Here is a 19,756-nt window from a genome sequence, read left to right on the forward strand (position 1 = left end):
ATAAAACAACGTCACTGCATCTGGTGAGTTTATAAATTTCAACTTTGTTCCCGTAACAAATTTTATGAAATGGCAGAGTGACTGAAATTTCTGGGAACCAAATGATTTTTCCTGGGAAGGAGCCACTAGAGACTGTACAGGGAAAAAAATCCTGAACCACACCGCTTCAATCTACAGTGCAGCTTCTATTAGAGAATTAGTGTGGCACTTGCAGAATATTATTCTATTTACGAGACAACAGAAGCAACAGGGATTAGAGCTGTTATAATTACAATGTTATCTACAAACTCTGGCGGTGTAACTTGTGATTTTTGTTAACTGATTCTAGCCAAATCTTTGCTCCGGAGGCTCTGGAGAAAACAAAGTGTGTGTGTATGCCTCAGTTTAGCTGGCTGCGGTTACCAGCATCCTCCGGTGCCTCAATGTTATTCATAACAAGTAGTGACAGCTAAATAGTAGGCTAGTGTGTACAGGCAGAGGCTGCCCACGCATGCAGCCCACCTGTTGACTGTGTGTGTGTGTGTGTGTGAGAGACTCAGACAGCCATAATTAAAAGCTGTTGGTAGCTAAGCTGGTTAACAGAGGCTTTAGAGGCAACCAGGGGCACACTGCCTTCCTCACCTTTCTCTCCTTTCCCGCCTCATCCACTCTCTCCACTCATCTACTTAACATTACCTCTCTGACACTCTTCTTTCTTCACCTCTACTCTTTTTAGCGTTCTCCACTTCTCTTTCAGAATTTTCCTCTTCAAAACACTTTTTTTCCTGCCACTCTTCTTTTCCACTCCAAAACCACTCTTCCCCCTCTGTTTTCTATTCTCATGTTTAGGTCCAGGCGTACACAGTATTTATTCATCATCATGCTTTGAGCTTGTTCCAAAACAGCCGTTTGTATTTTCAAACTCAAGGCAAGGTATCAGGGACGTATAAGAGGTGATCCATCCCTCAGCACTGGGTCACACCACCATCTCCTTGAACTAATGCTTTTCAAAGTATAAACAAAAAGGATGACACAGTAGCACAGCACACAATACATCTCAATGTATTATAATAATAATAATTATCATGTAGTCAGTGGATTATTGCTTAAAGAATAGACTGACCCATAAAATCTGTGGCCTTGGCAGCACAGAAGCATCACTACCTGTTTTCCATGAAGTCTAATAATCCTAATACAGTGTTGAGGGGTGGGGTACCAGCACTATAATATGCCGCAGGAAATCCTGTAATGACCAAAAGCATGAGGACATCTGAACATTACATCCATATGTACCGGTGAAGGCAGACGGCCGCCCACCCTGAACCCAGGCCAGCTCTGTTAGAGGTTTCTTCCTGTTAAAGGGGAGTTCTTCCTCCTGACTGTCGCCGAGCACTTGCTCATTGTGTGAACTGTTGGGTTTCTCTCTATAATTTCAGGTCTTGGCCTTTCCTTGTGGAAAGGCCATGATTTTGTGTTATACAAATAAAACGGAATTGAACATGTAATAGTTGAACTTCTCATTCTTCAAGGAGCTACTTGTAAGTCTAGCTCTAACTACAGAGCCAGCGTTAGCATCAACAGATAACTGCGAGTTCGGCATCAAACTTCATTCCTTTACTCACTACGAGCTGTCTCCAGAGGTGGAAAGCAATCCTCTTAATTTGCTTCTATTTGTATCTTTTCTTGTACTGAAGTTAGCATGCTAACCAGCTATCTCCAGCCTAGTCCAGACTGTCCTATCACTTTCCGATACTGAGTCACTGTACTGTCCAGTCTGCCCTGAAGAAGTAGCTGCTCAGAGGACGTATTATAACCTCTTGTTTTGTAAACACAACAATGACTAAAGCTCTTACAAAGACGGGCAAGTAAACAGCTGTTAATGCTAACGTTGGCTGTGTAGCAGTAGCAAAACTCAATATCTCCTTTAAACCCATATATCAGCCTCAGCTCTTCTGGGAAAGTTGCCATCAGATTTTGGAACCGGGCTGCAGGGATTTGCATCTGTTCAGACACAAGAGCATTAGTGAAGTCCAACACTGAGGCCTGGCTCCCCAGGCGTTCCAGGTGTTGGACAGGGTTGAGGTCTGGGTCTTTGCAGACCAGACACATTCTTCCATGCCAAAAAAGCATTTTTTCTTTTTTGACCTGTATCTGCACACAGGGACATTTCCATGTTTATGTTTACTCTTGTCTACAATATCATTATATACTGTCACATTAAGACGAGCCTATATGAAACATCCCAGACCTAACATGTGGTACAGGGTGTTATCCACATACCTTTGGCCATATAGTGTAGGTCTTCAATCACTGTGCTATGAATCACACTGCGTTCAGCTTTAGTGGTTGTAATGTTAATGTTTTATCCTGATGCTTTGGCAGTGCAGCTATTTTTAATACATTACAATGAAGCAGTGACTTGAATTTAGTTGAGGTTAGGAGGTGGGGGGGGGGGGGGGGGTGAACTTCACACCCTCTCTCTAATTAGATTTAGTGACTTGGATAATTCCCATTATATAAATGAAAATGGCCCTCTGAAATATTTAAAGCCTCCACCGCAGACTTGCTGCCCCCCTCCCTCCACCAGCCCCTGGCCCCCAGGGACATCATCACCAGGAGGGGGAACATGTGCAAAACGCAGCGATAAATCAATAATGTACGATGTCCCACCACATCTCACACCCTGGATTAACAGGCCTGCATGCTCATGCACACACACATACTGAACAACCAAACAAACTGTGACAGTCCAAACACACTCTCCATTCAAGCAGATGGATACAGTGAAAAAATCAATATGTATTAACACCTGAATCTTTTATTCTATTATGTCAAACGTGTACACACATAAAGATCTATACTCGTGCACACACACACACACACACACACACACACACACACTCTCACAGTGCCACTGGGGAAATACATAGACTGACCACAACATAGGGGAAATCAATACATCTTTTAAAGGATTCTCCACATTTTACCCCCCCCCCCCCCACAGGGTGTGTGTTGTTGAATGAGTAGAATGATTTTTTCTGTATTCTCTCCAAGTTTGCTCTTCTATTTATTTTCCCATGTTTCTTTTCTTTGACCTCTTTCATCTAAGAAGTTTTATTTGCATTGTAAAGGGATCAGTCTGCTTCCAACTAAGGCAACGCTCGCACTAATACATTTTCCTTCTAAAAAGGTGTCCATGCTAACACACCTCAAAACACATATGACTGTTCACGTATGCTGGCCATGCGTACACAGTTGTGTAAAACTGCAGGAAAACAGGGAGATTGACTCAAAGACAGAAAGCTCTTGTGAGGGGCAGTAAATCCACTTTTGTGGCTCAAAACTTACAACCTGAAAGTCACAACGAAATGTGATTAGAGGTCAACAAGGTCTCATTTGTCATATTCTCTGAAAGTCTACATCAAGAAACTGCCGCTCAAGAACTACGTGTCTGACAGACTCAAGTCAAGTCTATCACAACATAAACATGTATCATGACACAACAAATGCCCAACATCACGTGGACGACGTCAAAATCAAAGCACTTGAGATTTTTCTGAAGTTGGATGAAGGGGAGAGTCACTTCTACAGTTTCCAACTGTACATGAGGATGGGGGCGACCCGATGGCCGAGTGGTTAGGGCGCGTACCACATGAACGCAAATGCTCTTAGCAGGCGAGTCACCAGCTGGTCCGACTTTTTTCCACATGTCATTCCCCCTCTCTGCCCCTTTCCTGTGACTCTCTGCTGTCCTATCAAATAAAAATACCTTAACAAAAAAAACAAACGTTAGGATAGTCCTGTGTCCACGTTATTATCAACATTACATGTAGAGCACAGTGAAATATCAGGTAGAGATAAAATCTTCTTAATTTGATTAAATCACCTCCTGTTTGTCCAGTGATCCCTTTCTGTTTGGCCACTGGCACAGAGCCCCTTTTGTACCCCCCACCCCCTTTTCAGTGAATACCAGGGGAAACCCATGTTGTGTGAGTGTTAGAGGTGTATGTACACACAAAAACACCATTAAAACACAGCCTTGGGGAGGGATAAGGTCCAGACCAAATTCACTTTTTAATGGCCTGCCTGAGGCTAACTATCTTATAGCCTGTCTTGCCTTTAGGGTTGACAAGAGAGAGTTTCTAAGTGGCTCAACAAAACAAAGACTCTTTAGGTCTTGTGGGTTGTCTGCTTGCCCCACCTGCAAAATTGTCTTTGTGTTTGTCCGGCCTACATTTCATTCTTGTTGTTCGTCATTATCTACAAGCTGATGGAGTCAGCCCAGTTTATGTGTTCAGTGGCTATCAAGCACGCCCGCAGGGGCCACTCGGCTTTAGCTTTTGATCCAATATGACATTTTAGCATTTTCACGGCAAAACCAGCCAGGGAATGCACAGATGAAGCAGCGAAAGGGCTGACGTGTTTACCGTCCGACTGCTGGGCTTAATGTCAAAGTAGAGCCTGATGTAACCGGAGTGGGAGTTCCCCTCGAGGGCAGCTTGGGTGTCACTTTTCCAGGCTTGATATGAACAAAGTGCCTGTCACTCAGTCCTCCCCCAAATCCTCTTTTATCCCTTTGTGTGCCTTTTTTCTTCCCTACGGTGCGTTTCAATAATCTGAGCTTTACTCCTTCGTTCCAATTTTTTTTTTTTTTTTGCTCTGACTCTTGTAAATTTTTCTCCATCTGTCCATCCTCATGGCTTGGCCTCTTATCTCCAGCCACAGCGTTTCTCCAACTGTTCCTCTCTGATTCAATTTATCGACGCCTTTGAATCAGTGTTTCTCAGAGTCAGTGCAGCTAAATCACTTTACAAAATGTTAAGCATAGATGTAATGTTCATTTGGCTGCTCTACACAGGTATTTTGTTATGCTATTTTCAGATTTGCACCAGTTTAACATTGACCTATGACACAAGCTCAAAATGCACTGACCACCACCTGTTTAAAATCAAGCCCTCTGTCGCTTCCTCAGCTCTTCTGTCATTTTTTTTCATTATTATGAGCAGTTTCATCTTCTCTCCTCTTTTTTCATCCTCCTCTTTCCATTTCTTTGACCTTCTATCTCTCTCTTCACCTCCTCCATCCTCTCACTACGTTTTTCCATCGCATGTCCCTCGTCTCTTTCCAGGAACTGGGCCTGGCCTAATTCCCCATTACTGAGATTGATGGACCAGGGGCTCAGTACAATTGCTGGCTGGCTGTAGATAACTGTGTAAGCAGCCGGCATGCACGAGCGTCAGAATTGTAAACACCCTGTGACTGCAAGCTTCCTATCCCTGCTTTAGTTTTCTCTGACCTCTATCAATCTATTTTTAGTTGATGTGAGTATTAGGTTTACAGCCAGGCCTTGATTTTCTTAGGTAACAAAATTTAGGTTGTTCTAATGCTGCTTCACTTTACTGTTTCTGTCAACTGAAACAGTCATTATTCAAAATGATCACTGCACCTGAGAACGTTAAATCTCAGTCTACCCAGCACTGCTAAATATTTTAAGTTGGAGCAAAAATATAAGTATTTAAGTTATTTCATTAAAATGTTAAAACATCAGTCGAACTGAAATCTGTTTTTTTTACTTTGAGACAACACCAAGGTTCCAGACCGAGGCTTAAAACTGCCTCAGTTTCAAAGTGCTGTGTGACTGAGGAGATTACTGGAGTTTATGCTCCTGCTTCCAAGGTTAAAATATAATAAAGGTAATATAATAAAAGGTACAATCAGGTCCACAACCATCAGGGCATAATCCTGTTATTTAAGCTGCACTGCGAACCCAGTCTGTGTGTGTTTGTGTCAGAGCAAGATGAAAGCTCCCAGTGTCCTTCGGTCCAAAAATAGAGCAGAGAAAGCCCTCTTTGTGTTTGCTCTTTTCAATAGACAGGACAGTTCCACAAAGTGACCGACTGTTGTGTTTCTGTGGGACTGTGCGTGTGCGTGTTTTCCCAAAACTCTGTGCACTCCTGTAACGGATTACTTCTGCCTGGGAGAACTGATGACAGGCAGAGCCAGAGCAGGTACGAGTGGCACCAAAACGGCTTCATGCTGTGCTTTAGGGAAAAAAAAGAACAATGGCTCATTTCTATGTCTTTCTCACCTATTTCTTATCAGTGCCTGAAACCCATCCTGAACTTAGAGTCAACCTCTCGTTTAAGCCAAAACCCTAACCTCCTGAGTACTATTCAATGTGGGCAAAACACAGGGCATTGTTCCAGTGGAGCTCAGCAGTTATTGTACCTGTCTGAACTGGACTGATGATCTTAGCTGTAATCAGTACAGACTGTCTGTAAAAGCCCTAGTTCCTGTTCGCCTCCATTTTTATGGCAGGGTTTCTGTTTTGACTGAACTTGTGTAGCTGTGAGACAAAACCTCTGGTTGTGTGTGAAACAACCCTGAGATCAACATCACAGCTGACGCGGTATTAGCCTGTTTAAAGCGGTTCAATAAAACACATAAATTCAGCTGGCTGCAGACCGGTTGCTCCTGATCTTTTACCACGTAACACACTTTTAATTTGTGATAATATGTTTGAGTTTGTGTTTAACAGCAGAACACAAATTCACAGGCCTCTGAGGCTACATCAACTCACCCGCATTCTGCATCCATGTTATCACACCTGAAAACGCATACACGTGTGACCATTCACAGACACTGGGCATGTGCGAGCTGGTGTAAACAGGAAGCAGATTGTCTACTGTCAGGTGTAGCGTTAACAGGCAGAACAGCTGCAGAGACAACAAGGTCAGTAACACTTATATTTCATTACTCATGTTGCTTTCACCACTGGTAGTCGAGGCTGATAAGACCCAGTCAGGAAAAACAACTTGGTGTGACTACGTCATCATTTCCAAAGCTCTGTGTTTTTGTCTGTCCAGACCAAAATGCAACCTGGAGTTTCAAACTAAAACAGAGTCTGCAGTGTTTCCAAAACTCTCTGTTTTCAGGGCTCGAAACCTCGAAAGTAACATGGGCAGGGGGTAAAACCATAGCTCAAGAGATGCGTTTCAAAATAAAAAATAATAGTGAGGACGTAGCCTAATATGGTATTTCAAAGATGAAATAGTTTGCACATTGTTGTCAAGGACAAAATCTTCAGTCACACACTGGACTGTGGGCTTCACTGCATTTCTTTTGATTCCATCATGTAAAGGCCTCTGGACCAATACTTAACCTCCTCAGCTTATTTGTCTCTTTTCCTCTGGGCTTCTTTGCTTACAGAGAAGTGCATCTTAATGTCTTTTTTAAGCCTCCTGCTTCATTTGAATTAGGCTACTGCTAAAGTTGAAATACACTGATATTGTTATGCTGGTTTTAATCTGTGGAAGTTGAAAAAAAGAAAATCTAAGACTTCCTGTGGAAGTTTCTGAGCTGACTGCAGGATCGGTAACAAGCTGCTGCCCAGTGCAACTGCAGTCTTATTTTTCAACAGCAGACAACCATGCAGACATCATACTCTTTTAACTATATGAAAATACACATCTAAACTCTCAGGAGCCACATATGCTGCAGAGACCAGAGTTCTCCAAAACAGGGAACACAAAACAGGTAATAACTGCAAATGTGCGACAACAGCTCCCTCCTGCAATCTGATACTGAGGAATGCAGCAGATAGGTGGGAAAACCTTGTAGGATTAAATACTAGCAGTGCAGTCAGTAACTCTCTCCATGAGATGTACCCAGGGGTGGTGCTGTAAATCAGCTGTTAATCTCCAGTATGTTAGGTACTAACCGGTTTGGGCATCTTTCTCCTCTCGCCGCCCGTCCCCTGTTGCTGAGAAACCAGAAAGAAGTCGTCCTCCGTCTTCCTGCTTCTCTCCGGGGCTCCAGCGCCTGAGACACAACACCAACAAAAACAAATGCACCGATGTCAACAAACAAATAACATAAGCATTGGATGCAGTGTACGCTTCAGGTGGTCATGCAGTGGCTTTGCTGTCTCTCTCAATCCATTTTTTCCATTTGTTTGTCTTTACGATTCGTCATTTCGTCTTTAAAATGTCATAGAATTGTCACAAGCTCCCAGAGGCCAAGATCAAGCCTTCAAATTCAATGTTCCATCCTATCAACAGCCCCAAGGCCAAAGATATTCAGTTTACACTGGTGTAAAGCAGAGAAAAGCAGCACATCCTCACATAATCGGACACTTCAACCAGCAAATGTTTCGCGTTTTTGCTTGATAAAATATTATTCAACCCATTAATCAATTATTTCTGAGGTCTTTTCCACAGCTATGATTTTTTCAGTGACTCCAGTGCATAGGTCTGGAGGGCTCATTGACAGCTGGTTCCCCTCTTGGAAAACAACCGAGCCAATCAGAGCTTTGTAGGCCAGACACAAGGCGATCACAGTCCAGACTGCTCTCGTCTGCGGTTCCATGACGGTGGAACAAGCTACCGAATACTGTTAGAGCAGGGACGTCCTCAATCTTCAAGCATCTCTTTGAGAGCACCACCTCTCCAAACACCTTTAACACCCTAACATGACCAATAAGCAGTTACCATTCACTATCAGAGCACTTTTTTACTGGATCTCCCTGCACTTATTGGGAAGGTGTAGTACTCAGTACTTATACCAAGTTGTCCTACTGCACTGAAGCTTTAGCGAGTTCCCTCACTTGTAAGTCGCTTTGGATAAAAGCATGAACTAGAACCAGAGAAACAAATGGCCACAGTTGTACAAGCTGTGCAGGTGAAAATCAACAACTCTTCAATTGTCATATTTCTTCAATCAACATCAGAAGCGTTAAGTTTACTGCTCTTAGCAAAAGCCACCACCAAACTGAACACTGCTAACATCACCATCAGGTCAAAGTCAATAATGTATTGAAAGGCTAAATCCCTTCACCATTTAAAAACTAGTTAAGTTACACTGCTGCACAGTTGTGTTACCTCCAGCTTCAGTGACAGGAACAAATTATACTTAACTGAACTCAGCTGAATCCAGTAGAGATTCCTCTCTTTCCACATGAGAAACTGTCACGTACAGAAACACTCATGTTAACAGCTGCTACCGAGCTCCACTACTCCGGCCACAGCTGAAAATTCTCCAGAGTCCAGATTGGCAGAAGTGTCCCTGGACCTTTACCAGCACCAAACACAACACGCTGAGTGACCGTTTGGGACAAATGAGAAACACAGAGTGTAGAAGAAGAGACAGAAGGAGGAACAGGCAGTTACAGAGAGAAGTGGGCAAGTTAGCTGAGAGGAAAAACAAGAACTCCAAAAATAGAGACAGAAATCACAGAGAGAGAAACAGAAAAAGAAAAAGCTTAGCTTCCTCTGTTCTCTTTCCCTTTTTTTTTTTGAGAAACAATTTACATGATCCCTCTGAGGTGACCCATGACCTTTTTGCTAGATGCAGTGAGGGATATCAGGGTGGTGTGGGTTTATGTAGAACTGCTCGTCAGCTAAATGACCAGAATGTAAAACAGAGAGGGCAGTTGGTAGGCGTCCCATAGGTGCCAGATCTTTGTGATGTGCGAGGCCAGAAATAGACCTTTCTCAAGTGTCAGCACAGAGAATTAAACCAGGCTCAATCACAAGCTCAGTCTGAGGGCAGAAACAAAATGAAACCTTAAGTTAAACTGGAAGATTTTGAATCTAAATTAGTCAGGCTCTTGTACAGAGCATTGGTGAATATATTTTCATTTCTAAAATGTTTAACCAAACCTTCTGCGGTTTGGCCTGGATGATTTCTAAACTGGCACACAAATATTTTTGTGCGGTTTGAGGTAAATTCCAGGTCATAAAAAAAAAAAGAAATCAGGGTTAGATCTAAAAATGAAAAACAGACTTGGTATTTAGTTCTTCATTACTCTGTTTCTTTTGAAAGTGGCTCGTCTCAGTGCTGTGTAATACAGCAATTAAAAATAAGTCACCGTTTTAGGTGGACTCAGACAGAGACACACAAATATGGCTTTACACTGATTATTATCACATTAATAGACTATACATAAATTACAAAGGCTACACAAAGCAAATGACTTGCACTATTAATATTATCATCATTTTTTTGTATGTTGGGCTTTTCCTCTGGTTTGTTTATGAACTCATGAAATCAGCCATGTTAATTACACACTACTGTTGCAGAACTGTGCACTTCATATGACACAATACGACGACACAAGTCGATTTAGGTCACAGATTTCTTTATGCTTCTTTAACTCATCTATATGTTTCCATTTCCTCTAGAATCCTACTGCAGAAGGAGAAAAGAGATTTCCACATATTTGAAATGTGCTTTGAATATTCTTGAGGCAAAGTGCCAAATTGTATAATCACATCAGAGAGCATTATGAATCGACTTAGAGAAAAGTGGCCTAATTCAGCCCCAATTCTCTCTCTCTCACATTAGTCTTCAGGAAATTCACTTTGATGTGCCACATAACTGTAGGGCATGTCCTGCAAATCAATGCACAGCTCGGTGAGACCTCCCATCACCCCATCAGTGTCCTTTTGAGGTCAAATCCTTGAGGTATATGAGCCCTGGAATATGTCTTTGTTCAAAGTCGGCAGCAGCAATCAGAACCGCCTCGGCACAAAAGCAGCTTAACTAACCCAGGATTGTTATAATAATATAATACTGCGATATGATACAAAACACTGAAGTCTTCAGCACATTAAACAGCGGACTGAATCGGCATCATTTATAATTGATGCACAGTTGCAGCAAATTAATTGTTCCAGCTCTAAGTCCAGTGGTTCCTTGCAGTAGTTTGGCTGCAGCCTGGAAAGATAAAAGCACAACACACACACACACACCCTAAATGTGGTGTTGGTGCCCAGTTTAATAACAGCCACACATGTGGGTCAAGACGCTGAAGGTAACTCGTAAAATCTGAAGGAGGTCAACTTAATAAATCTGCACAATATGCAGCCTGTGGTTATCAGCTGGGTCTCCCTGTGCAATCTCTATAGCTCCTTTTCTTGTGCTGTGTCTTTCCATTTCACCTCAACAATGGTTTGACAGTAAGAGAGTGAGCAGAGCACTGACAGAGGAAAAAAACAGAGGGAGACACATAAGAATTCACAGCTTGCCTTGACCCATATACCTGCAGCCAGGAGATAGGTGAAGACACTGAATACTAAAATAATGAGGAGATTTAAAACAGCTTTCCTTCAAAAAACTGGAGCAGGAAGCTGGAGATGGTGGTTCTTACTAAGAAGAGCGTAATTCATCCATATTGAAAAATGTTTGAATATATTCTGGGTAAATTTACACCTCATCTCATTCTTTCTTTCAGTCTCCTTTTTTCCTGTTGGTTCTTCAGTGGCCTGAATGATAACATCTGCTTTGTTCTCCATTCGACAAGGTGAAAGTGATTACCATCTACAAAATGTAATAGAATGTAATGCTCCAGGCTCTTACAGAAACACATGACCCTCTGACCTACACACACAAACACACACGCCGACACACACCTGAGGGTGACTTGTAGTGTAGTGGAAAGCATCTGGAGCTTTCCAAAGGAACACAGGTCTGCTCTGTTTAGCAGCCCACTGCCTCGTAACCCTCGATAAGCCCTCAGGGCGTGTGTGTGTGTGTGTGTGTGTGTGTGTGTGTGTGCGTTCACTCAGTGAAACCAGGGGGTCGCTCCCATGTGGATCCAGCTTCCAGGTCACCACTCACGTAGAAAGAAACTCTCTCTGTGCACATTACACTCTTCCACTCACTCGCTCTGTTCTGTCCGAATCAATGTGAACACACTGTTGTTGTGTTGTAAACACTTTGCTTTACAGACTCCTCCTCCTGCTTCCTCTCCCCTTAAATAACTCAATCAGTGACATCAGTCATAGCTCAGATATGATATTCAAGTTAAGTAAAAAAAAAACAAACCACCTGAGTTTTCTGCAGGTTCAGGCTGACGAAAGAAAAGAGAAAATAAAGCAAATGCAGATATTCTCTGTCTTTCCATGTACAAGTTGAATACTGGCTGTTTATGTTTGTTTTTACTGGAGCAGCATGTGGATTAAAAAAAAATTCAAAAGTGGGTCTCTTAACAAGAGGTCTTGATTTTTTGACTGATTCTCCTTCAGCTGTTTAGATTCTGGCAACGGTTTCACTTTTTTCATCTTTAATTTTGACTTTTGACTTTTCTTACTTGCTTTACTTAGTGAATCATTAATCACTGCACAACTGAACAATTTGTGTCTTTTCTTGTAATGTAATTTTTAAGACCGCACACGTTGAACTATGATTGAAGTGTTTTCTCACTAAATGAATTCTCACTGAGAAAGTGAAAGCTGAGTGGCGGTTTGAGGTTTTATCTCCTGGTGTGTGTGTGTGTGTGTGTGTGTGTGTGTGTGTGTGTGTGTGTGTGTGTGTGTGTGTGCTTGTATTTCAACCTGAGCCCTCTGGGGTCTAAATATCAACGCACAGATATTTTAAAGATAAGAAAAAGCTGCCTAATAGATGATAATGAAACTGTCCATGTGTTAAAAACAAAAGAGGAATATTTCCTTATTTTTGTTATGTCTGTTATTATGTGTGTGTTTGCAGAGGCAACAACATCTCCTGCTGTGAGAGCGGGAGACGACACACACACACACACATTCCAACAGCTGTTCTAACAGCAGGAAACTGTACCAACTGCTTCGCCTGACAACAAGGCTTCACTTGTACAACGGAGGACAGTAATTTGTCATCCAGTGTGAGGAGGCGAGTGTTTGTCAAACAGCACAAATGGCTTGTCCAGGGTGTGACCCGTGAAACCACAAACATAAACACACTTCTGATGTTGCCACTTAAAGGATCACTCCAGTGGTTTTGCACAACCAGTCCAGTGAATCCTGCGTTCCTCCAGCTGGCATTACAGACAGCCATCTCATTTTGAAATCAGTGTTTCCTTCAGCTCTTTTCAGTACGTTATCAGAATCTACTCAGGGACCTGAAACCTGCTCAGCATAGCTAAAGCAGCACAATGAGACACACATCTTAATTGGATTGTGTTTAAGTTAGTTAATTTTGTAGTTTTATTAGTGTTAAAATTGTGAAGTGAACTGTGACTCCTCCGTGGTGGTGCATTCAAGAGCTCAAGTGAAGGTCTGACGACAGAGCTGCATTCACAGGCAGTGATGTTAGGAATCTCAAGAGGGAATACAAGCACCTGCCAGACAAGAGTGTAGTAAAAACTTATACTTCTGACAGTTAGTTGTATTGAATGATGTATGAAAGTTGTGGACCTTTTAGCTGCATTCCAGCACATCCAACCGAGACAGGCGCTCCTGTTGGATGAGCAGAGCTGGCTAATCTGCATACAGGTCAGTTAACAAACAGCTGTTAGCACAAAAGTACCTCTGCAAAGAATTCAAGAATCCCCCAGTTTGGGATCAACAAAGTAAATCTATCTATCTATCTAAAGTGGTAAAGAAAATGTCAGGCAGAGAATATGATGATGAGGAGCTCCAATGATCACACTGTCTGACTAACTGCCCCATCATTTTGAGCCAGGGAAATGGTGCAGAGGCGAGCAGAGAGAGACAGGGAAAGACCAAGGAGAGGGGACGCTGCTGCTACATCATCGGATCAACCAGAACGCCGGACTCTGGAGCGAAGTGACATGGTGGATTGTACTCGAAGGCCCTGATGATGCCTCCTCTAATAAATAAGTGAACTTGACACCTCTGGTTACTGATAGGTAGGGATGGTATACATTAACATTGATGTAACCTGATTATGTATACACACATCTTTTTTTCAGCCAGTACAGATTGGTGGACTATCTCATCACCTTGGAGTGGTTTCTCAAAGGAGGTTGTCTTGGCAGGGATGAGAGGAGAGTACTTCCCTCCTGTGTTGCACTGGCTGTCAGAGCCAAATATCCCTCTACTACTGGCACCTTCTCTGGGTACAAGGATATGTGCAATGTTAAAGCCCTGATGTAACTCACAGACTGGCACTTTTATACCTAATTGCAAATTAACTAAACATTTATAACAGAAAAAACTAAATGCACCTGTTAATAGGGGCCTATAAATTCCCCCTTTATAGTAAAGATGCATCATAACACTACAATTGATTCTACATGTCCTACTTTTAAAAAGAAAATACATTTTGCACTGTAAAATAAATATGTCACGATTACAGTTACCACAAAAGTAAATTTAATTCAGTCCATAAAAATCACAACAAACATCAACCAAAACATTTTGACTGTAATGTAACAACAGGTAACCTAAAATGTTGGGTACACAAAAGAAAGGTTCCTTTCAGAAGCTACTGACACAAATTCTGTTCACTTGATGTATATTTTCTCTCAAATTGAGATCGTGACATATTCTAACTCCATGACAAGATCCTCTTTTGGAGCCTTTCCTTGTATCCTTCGATAAGTATTACCTCCTCCACTGTGCTGACACCATATTCTTCTTGTTAGATTGCATTGAGCTAACCTGTGCTGGTCAAAAAACTGTGAAAATTAACGTGTTCTAAATGTGTAACTTCCTTTCTCACACCCAGGAACCACACACTTCATGGTTTCATGGGCGTCCACTTGCCAAGTACATTGTAAAGTTGACAAAGTCGTTCATCTCACTGAGCTACAATGTTTTGGTTTAGAAATGTGGTTTGCATCATGGAGCACCATGTGTCCAACCAGAACTACTCGTGGGCGGGACATCTGCCCAGCGAACCAATCCAACACAGAGCTACACAGAAGGAACGTGCTGTATATCAGTGCAAATTAGCCCCAGTTTAAAGGATTATAAATCCAAATATTACCATATAACAAAATATTACCAAAGTGAAAACGTGGCTGCATGTTTTGGGAAATGATATAATGATAAAAATCACTGGCATAGTCCTTCAAACTGAAATATGAATACTGCCTTCACGCCGCGGGGAATTCCTCATTTTTAACCAGATGCACTATTCACTGTGAGCAGTGACTCCTTTTCAGTGTCACATCCAAACACTGGAGGGAAGGGAAGAGGAGAAGATGGAGAATGAGCAGGATACAGAGGAACATATGGAGCATCAGTCTGGATCTCGACAGTCAACTGCAGCAGTTAAAGTTAAGCAGATATAAACAAACACATGGATACGAGTTCACCTAAACCGGATTGGCATAGTTGCATCGAGGGTAAATAAGGTCACGTACAGAGCTAACAAACCTCTAAGCCCCTGTGACAAATGATTCTCCCAAGCTGTCCAACACTGGTTTGTTGTTGAACATACGGAGAAGCTCATAAGGACAACAGTCTAAATTAAAAATGAGATGAAACATCATTGTTCTATGGTACATTATAAATGAAAGAGGAAATAGACCCCAGACTACCTGACATTGCCATTTCCTGCCAGGTTTATTAATCTTTTGATGAGTCCAACAACAACAACAGGCTGGTGTACTCAGATTTATTCATATTCATGTGATCCATATTTACTGTAATAAATATTCACTTGGCTAAACAGACAGTGACAAACAGGTTTGAGCAGCTGTTTTTTGAGGTTAAAGGCATCATCTCTCCTGTCTGCACCTGCATGCAGCTGACACTCATCCAGGTGGACTTACAAGGATTTACAGAGTTGATGTTCAGTGTTTCAACTGATCATGGACTGACCACTATCTGTTGTGTAGGTACAGGAAGAAAATCAGAAGAACCCCCAAAATGAACTGAAATGAAAAATAACCTGCTGCATCACGTTTCACAGACACAGCACAGGGCTGATAGAGATGCAGATTCAGAAAAAGAAAGTGAGAGAAATCAAACAGGAGAAGACGTGACAGTGAGGAGACGGAAAGAGAAACTGGATAGCGTCTGTCAGTGAACCTGGCTGTGATGTGGGTTGTGAAACTAAAGCATTTGCTCTCTGTCACCAACTGATACCAAACCAAGCAAAACATCTGCGCTGCCACAGTTTATGATTATTTTTATCATTGATTAATCTGCGGATTATTTTCTCCAGTAATCAATTCATTTTGTATGTACAATACAGAATATCAGAAATATGCTGCTTAGAATTTGAAACCAAAGTCCAAAGTGACACAGTTTACTATCGTATGAAAGAGAAAAGAAGCCGGAGACAAGAAGAGAGTTGTACGAACATAAATGTCCATGAAACAGACGTTAACAAAGAGATTTGGAAATGATAACTACACTGATTGTTACTCAAACTGTACCGTTTAATGCTTACTGCAGTGCAGATCAACTTCCCGGTTCAACTTTGACCTACTGTACTTATTACTAATGCATGAATGCACTCTTACAATACAGTGGATGATTATAATGGTTATTTCTGGTACATTCACTTTTGTTTCATCCCTTTCTTTTGATTTTGGCTTTAACTGGACCGGGCATGTCACCACGGCTGGTAGAACAAAAGACAAAAATTAAACACATTTACAGTGCAAATGTAAACTGGAAGCTCAGGGAGACAGAGACAGATACACATTTTCCTCTAACACGCTCAATGAGACAAACTGCCAACCATTCAACACGAGGAGCTGCACAGGCATCACAACCAACACCCTGCCACTGAAGACCAGTTTCAGACAGTCTCACAGAGGCAGCTGGTGTGTGAAGAATTAGTCTCGATCCAGCCAGCTCCTCACGCTCAATCTGAGGCCAATTTGCTAATTTGCTTTCTCCCTTTAATGTGTCTGTTTATTTGTGAAAAGTGGCTTGAATTTGTTTCTGCATGAAGTAAACCAAGGCAAATTTGTCCTCATGCTCTTCACTAGATGCACTGCTGTGGACGCTGCTTTGTTAAAGGTCACTGGTCGGGCTACAGCCTTCATCTCAAGCCTTCTCCTCTTCATCCATATTGATATTTAGTAGACATTCATAACGTGGTTCGTGTTCTGGGACAAAATGTCACTTTAAACTTAAGTTTTCCAGTGGTAACCAGCTTTCAGGTCAATCCTTTCTATTCAAAATGGGTATAACTTACATAAAAAACGGACTCTAGGGCTTATTAGTAATCAACTAACTTCAACTGAATTTAAACCTTGACATTATCTTTTGTTTGCACAAATTAACACAAAGGTCTGGTCAGGATGAGACCACATCCTCCCTCTCAGGTCGAGAGCTATGAGATGATTCAACAGGTTACAAAAAGGAGAGAAATCTAAAACCAGCAGTCACAGGTATCTCATGTCATGATGCGGAGCCTCTTTCTCAAATGAGCTGTAATTTGGTCCCTGGAAGGGGGCGGGACCAGGAGCGCCGGGAGGACTTGAGCGACAGGGACAACAGCCAATCACAGGCAGACTAACCTCCCCGACGCCGACGGAGCATCTGCTCGTGCCAGATGGACCGCCGGCGTCATGTGAGGGCGCGCTTCTCTGACTGTATTCAGCACCGTCGCTTACGCGCAAAAGCACAACTAGCCCGTGTTCCCCGCCCTGTAGTCCGGCGTGGTTTCCAGGACGGAGGCTGAACTCACCTGAGCACACGTAAACCTCACTCAGTTGCGCAGGGAACCGAGCGCAGATGAGCCCTCTCAGAGCAGCATCTGTAATAATCTCTGGCTACATCTGCGTTGTGGTTGTTCACATGACGGGCACGGTTGGAAAGTTAGAGCGGCCTCTGTCAATGCTTTCACAGGGCAGGCGCAAGAACAAATAGCGGAATTTCAGAGTCCCCTGAGCACGAAGAGCGGGTCGATAAAGGTTGACAGCAAAGGCCAACGGAGCTTGAATGTCACGACAGGCTCGCTGTTTTAGCAGCTGCTGCTCTCTGCATTGTTTCGGACAGAAAGAAAGAAATGCGCGTCGTCAGCAGCAGCAGCGGCACTCGCTACAAAAGTTGCGGCGCAAGAAGCATTGTTTCCGCTCCGAGCTTCCTAACAGAGCGGCAGGGGAAAAACCCCCCAACAGCGCGTCACTGAACCGCTGAATTTCAGCACCGAAGCTGGGCACGTCCATGCTCGTCTCAGTGACTGCTGAAATAATCCGCCCATAGCCGCGAAAAAGCCTGTGGAAGAGAGTCTCCTCACGGGAGCGGTGGTCTGTGAACCGGCTTCAGGTCAGGCTGGAGGAAAAAAAGAGGACGAGCATCTAATTACCCCGACCACTAATGTTCTGTTGCACAACATGCTCAACCACACACCGCGCCTCAGCGCGAAGTGGCACCACTTTACTCACCCGTCCTCCCGCCCGGAAACGTGCAAAAAAAGCCGGTAAAAAACGGAGGTAAAGGCAAATGTAAGCCGCACGGTTGACCACGCCGCGTCCAACCTGCCCGGCGCATAGGTAAGCTGTGACCTGTAACAGAAGTTATAAGCCCCACGGCTCGTTAAAGGGCCTGCGTAAAACCACCGTTAAAGGCTCTCAAGCCCGGAGAAGAAAATAAATCCCCCTCACTTGAACGGCTTAAAGGCAGGCAGAGATGAAGGCGATCACACTCACCTCTAACGCCTGGCTGCGCTGAGGATGTGTCCAACTGTCACCCCCCCCAGCTGGCACTGGTACTTTATATATCCACAGCGAGTAAAAATAGAGCGTTTCACCTTCCCGTCCTCTGCGCTGTTTACCGGACTCGGTGCGCACCGACAGTGTACAGCTGATACGGGCTTCAGCGGCGGAGACTCCTCCGCCAGGCTCCCACGACCGGAGAAGAGGTACAGACAGTCAATATGGCTGACGAACTTACCGTGCCGAGGCGTGGTGAGCAGAGTCCTGCAGATTCACCCCCTCCCTCACCCCGTGACTGAAACTCTGCAGGGCTATCTGCTGCGGAGTGTAAAAGCAGGGGTCCCAAACTTCACCATACCCAAAAAGGAGACGTGTTATACCTCGGATGCCCTTCGGGTAAATGGGTTAGGTCACAGTTTATTTAGAGTAGTTCACACAGCGTATAGTTTGGTCACTACAATGTTTATAGACATGTAGTGTGAAACAGATATTCAGTGTCCAGGACAGGCTGATCTCTGAGGTGGACTTAGAATAACAGCCTGGTTTGTGGGGAGGTAATAAATGGCACAAGGCAAGTCACTCTATCCTGGACCTGGACTTTTTTTTTTTTCAACAGACAGGTTATCCTTGGTCCAAATATTGTGATATTTTATAGGAGGACTCATCTTAGTGGTCAGGACACCTGTGCCAGTAGTGACCTATACAAACACAGCTATGTTGCTGTAGTGTAGCACTAGACTGATGGCAAGACTCGTCCTGTATGGCACTGTTTATCATCACCTGCAGTCTGTACAGTGTAGCTCATGCTCTTACAGGACGGTGCTGTAGTAAACAAACACAGAGGTGGTGAGCGTTGTGATATTTCCATGTATATGTATTTGCGTTAGTTGTTATTCTTCCTTATTGTGACCGGTGGGTTTAGAACAAGTTCTTTAATGCATCAGTGCCAATAACAGAAGTGTCAGTGACAACAGAGCAAACTCTGCTTTCACCAGAATATAACTGTGAACAGTCCCCTCTGATGCTTTCATAAACTTTATGCTACATTTCTATAACCCAGGAGGGAGAATAAGAAGCTCAATAATCAGAACATACTGCAATCAACCTTACATGTGAGATATTTTTAAAGAAGCTATCACTGATATTTATATTACAAAGGAATTCTTCATATCTTAAGTGGTACAAATATGGGATTGACGAGGCTTTATCTCATTGGATGAATGAGTTTTTAATTTTGGCATTTTATTGATTTTAATATTCTTACTGTGTTATTTTGATTACAATTTCATATTTAATTGTTATTTTGTGTTTGTATTTTATTGTTATTATTTAAACTGTATTGTAAATTCCTTCTGGAATTTCTTTTCATGAACGGTTTTATTATTTTTTGAATTTTATATTTTATGGACGAGCAGGTGTATGAGATATCTATCT

At 42.8% G+C, this 19,756-nt stretch overlaps 1 protein-coding gene across 4 annotated transcripts in view; it reads right to left on the bottom strand.

Moving 5' to 3' along the window:
• The window catches only part of LOC139623277 (radixin), a 41,647-nt gene extending 23,071 nt beyond the window's left edge, over positions 1-18,576 (bottom strand). The window contains exons 1-2 of one of the 4 annotated variants that reach the window (XM_071481384.1): positions 18,317-18,576; positions 7,700-7,800 (exon numbers count right to left, since the gene is read on the bottom strand). In XM_071481384.1, coding sequence (XP_071337485.1) covers positions 7,700-7,711 — 12 coding nt within the window. In that variant the 5' untranslated portion in view covers positions 7,712-7,800; positions 18,317-18,576. Of the gene's footprint in view, positions 1-7,699; positions 7,801-8,894; positions 9,106-18,052; positions 18,174-18,316 lie in introns of those variants that run through there. The other 3 variants (XM_071481403.1, XM_071481375.1, XM_071481394.1) reach the window with 3 other exon arrangements.
• Between the last annotated feature and the right edge of the window lie 1,180 nt (positions 18,577-19,756).

The sequence above is a fragment of the Trachinotus anak genome, unplaced genomic scaffold, assembly GCF_046630095.1.
Source record: "Trachinotus anak isolate AG129_WGS33_773 ecotype Australia unplaced genomic scaffold, CSIRO_AGI_Tana_v1 ptg000001l, whole genome shotgun sequence".
In the NCBI taxonomy this organism is placed as follows: domain Eukaryota; kingdom Metazoa; phylum Chordata; class Actinopteri; order Carangiformes; family Carangidae; genus Trachinotus; species Trachinotus anak.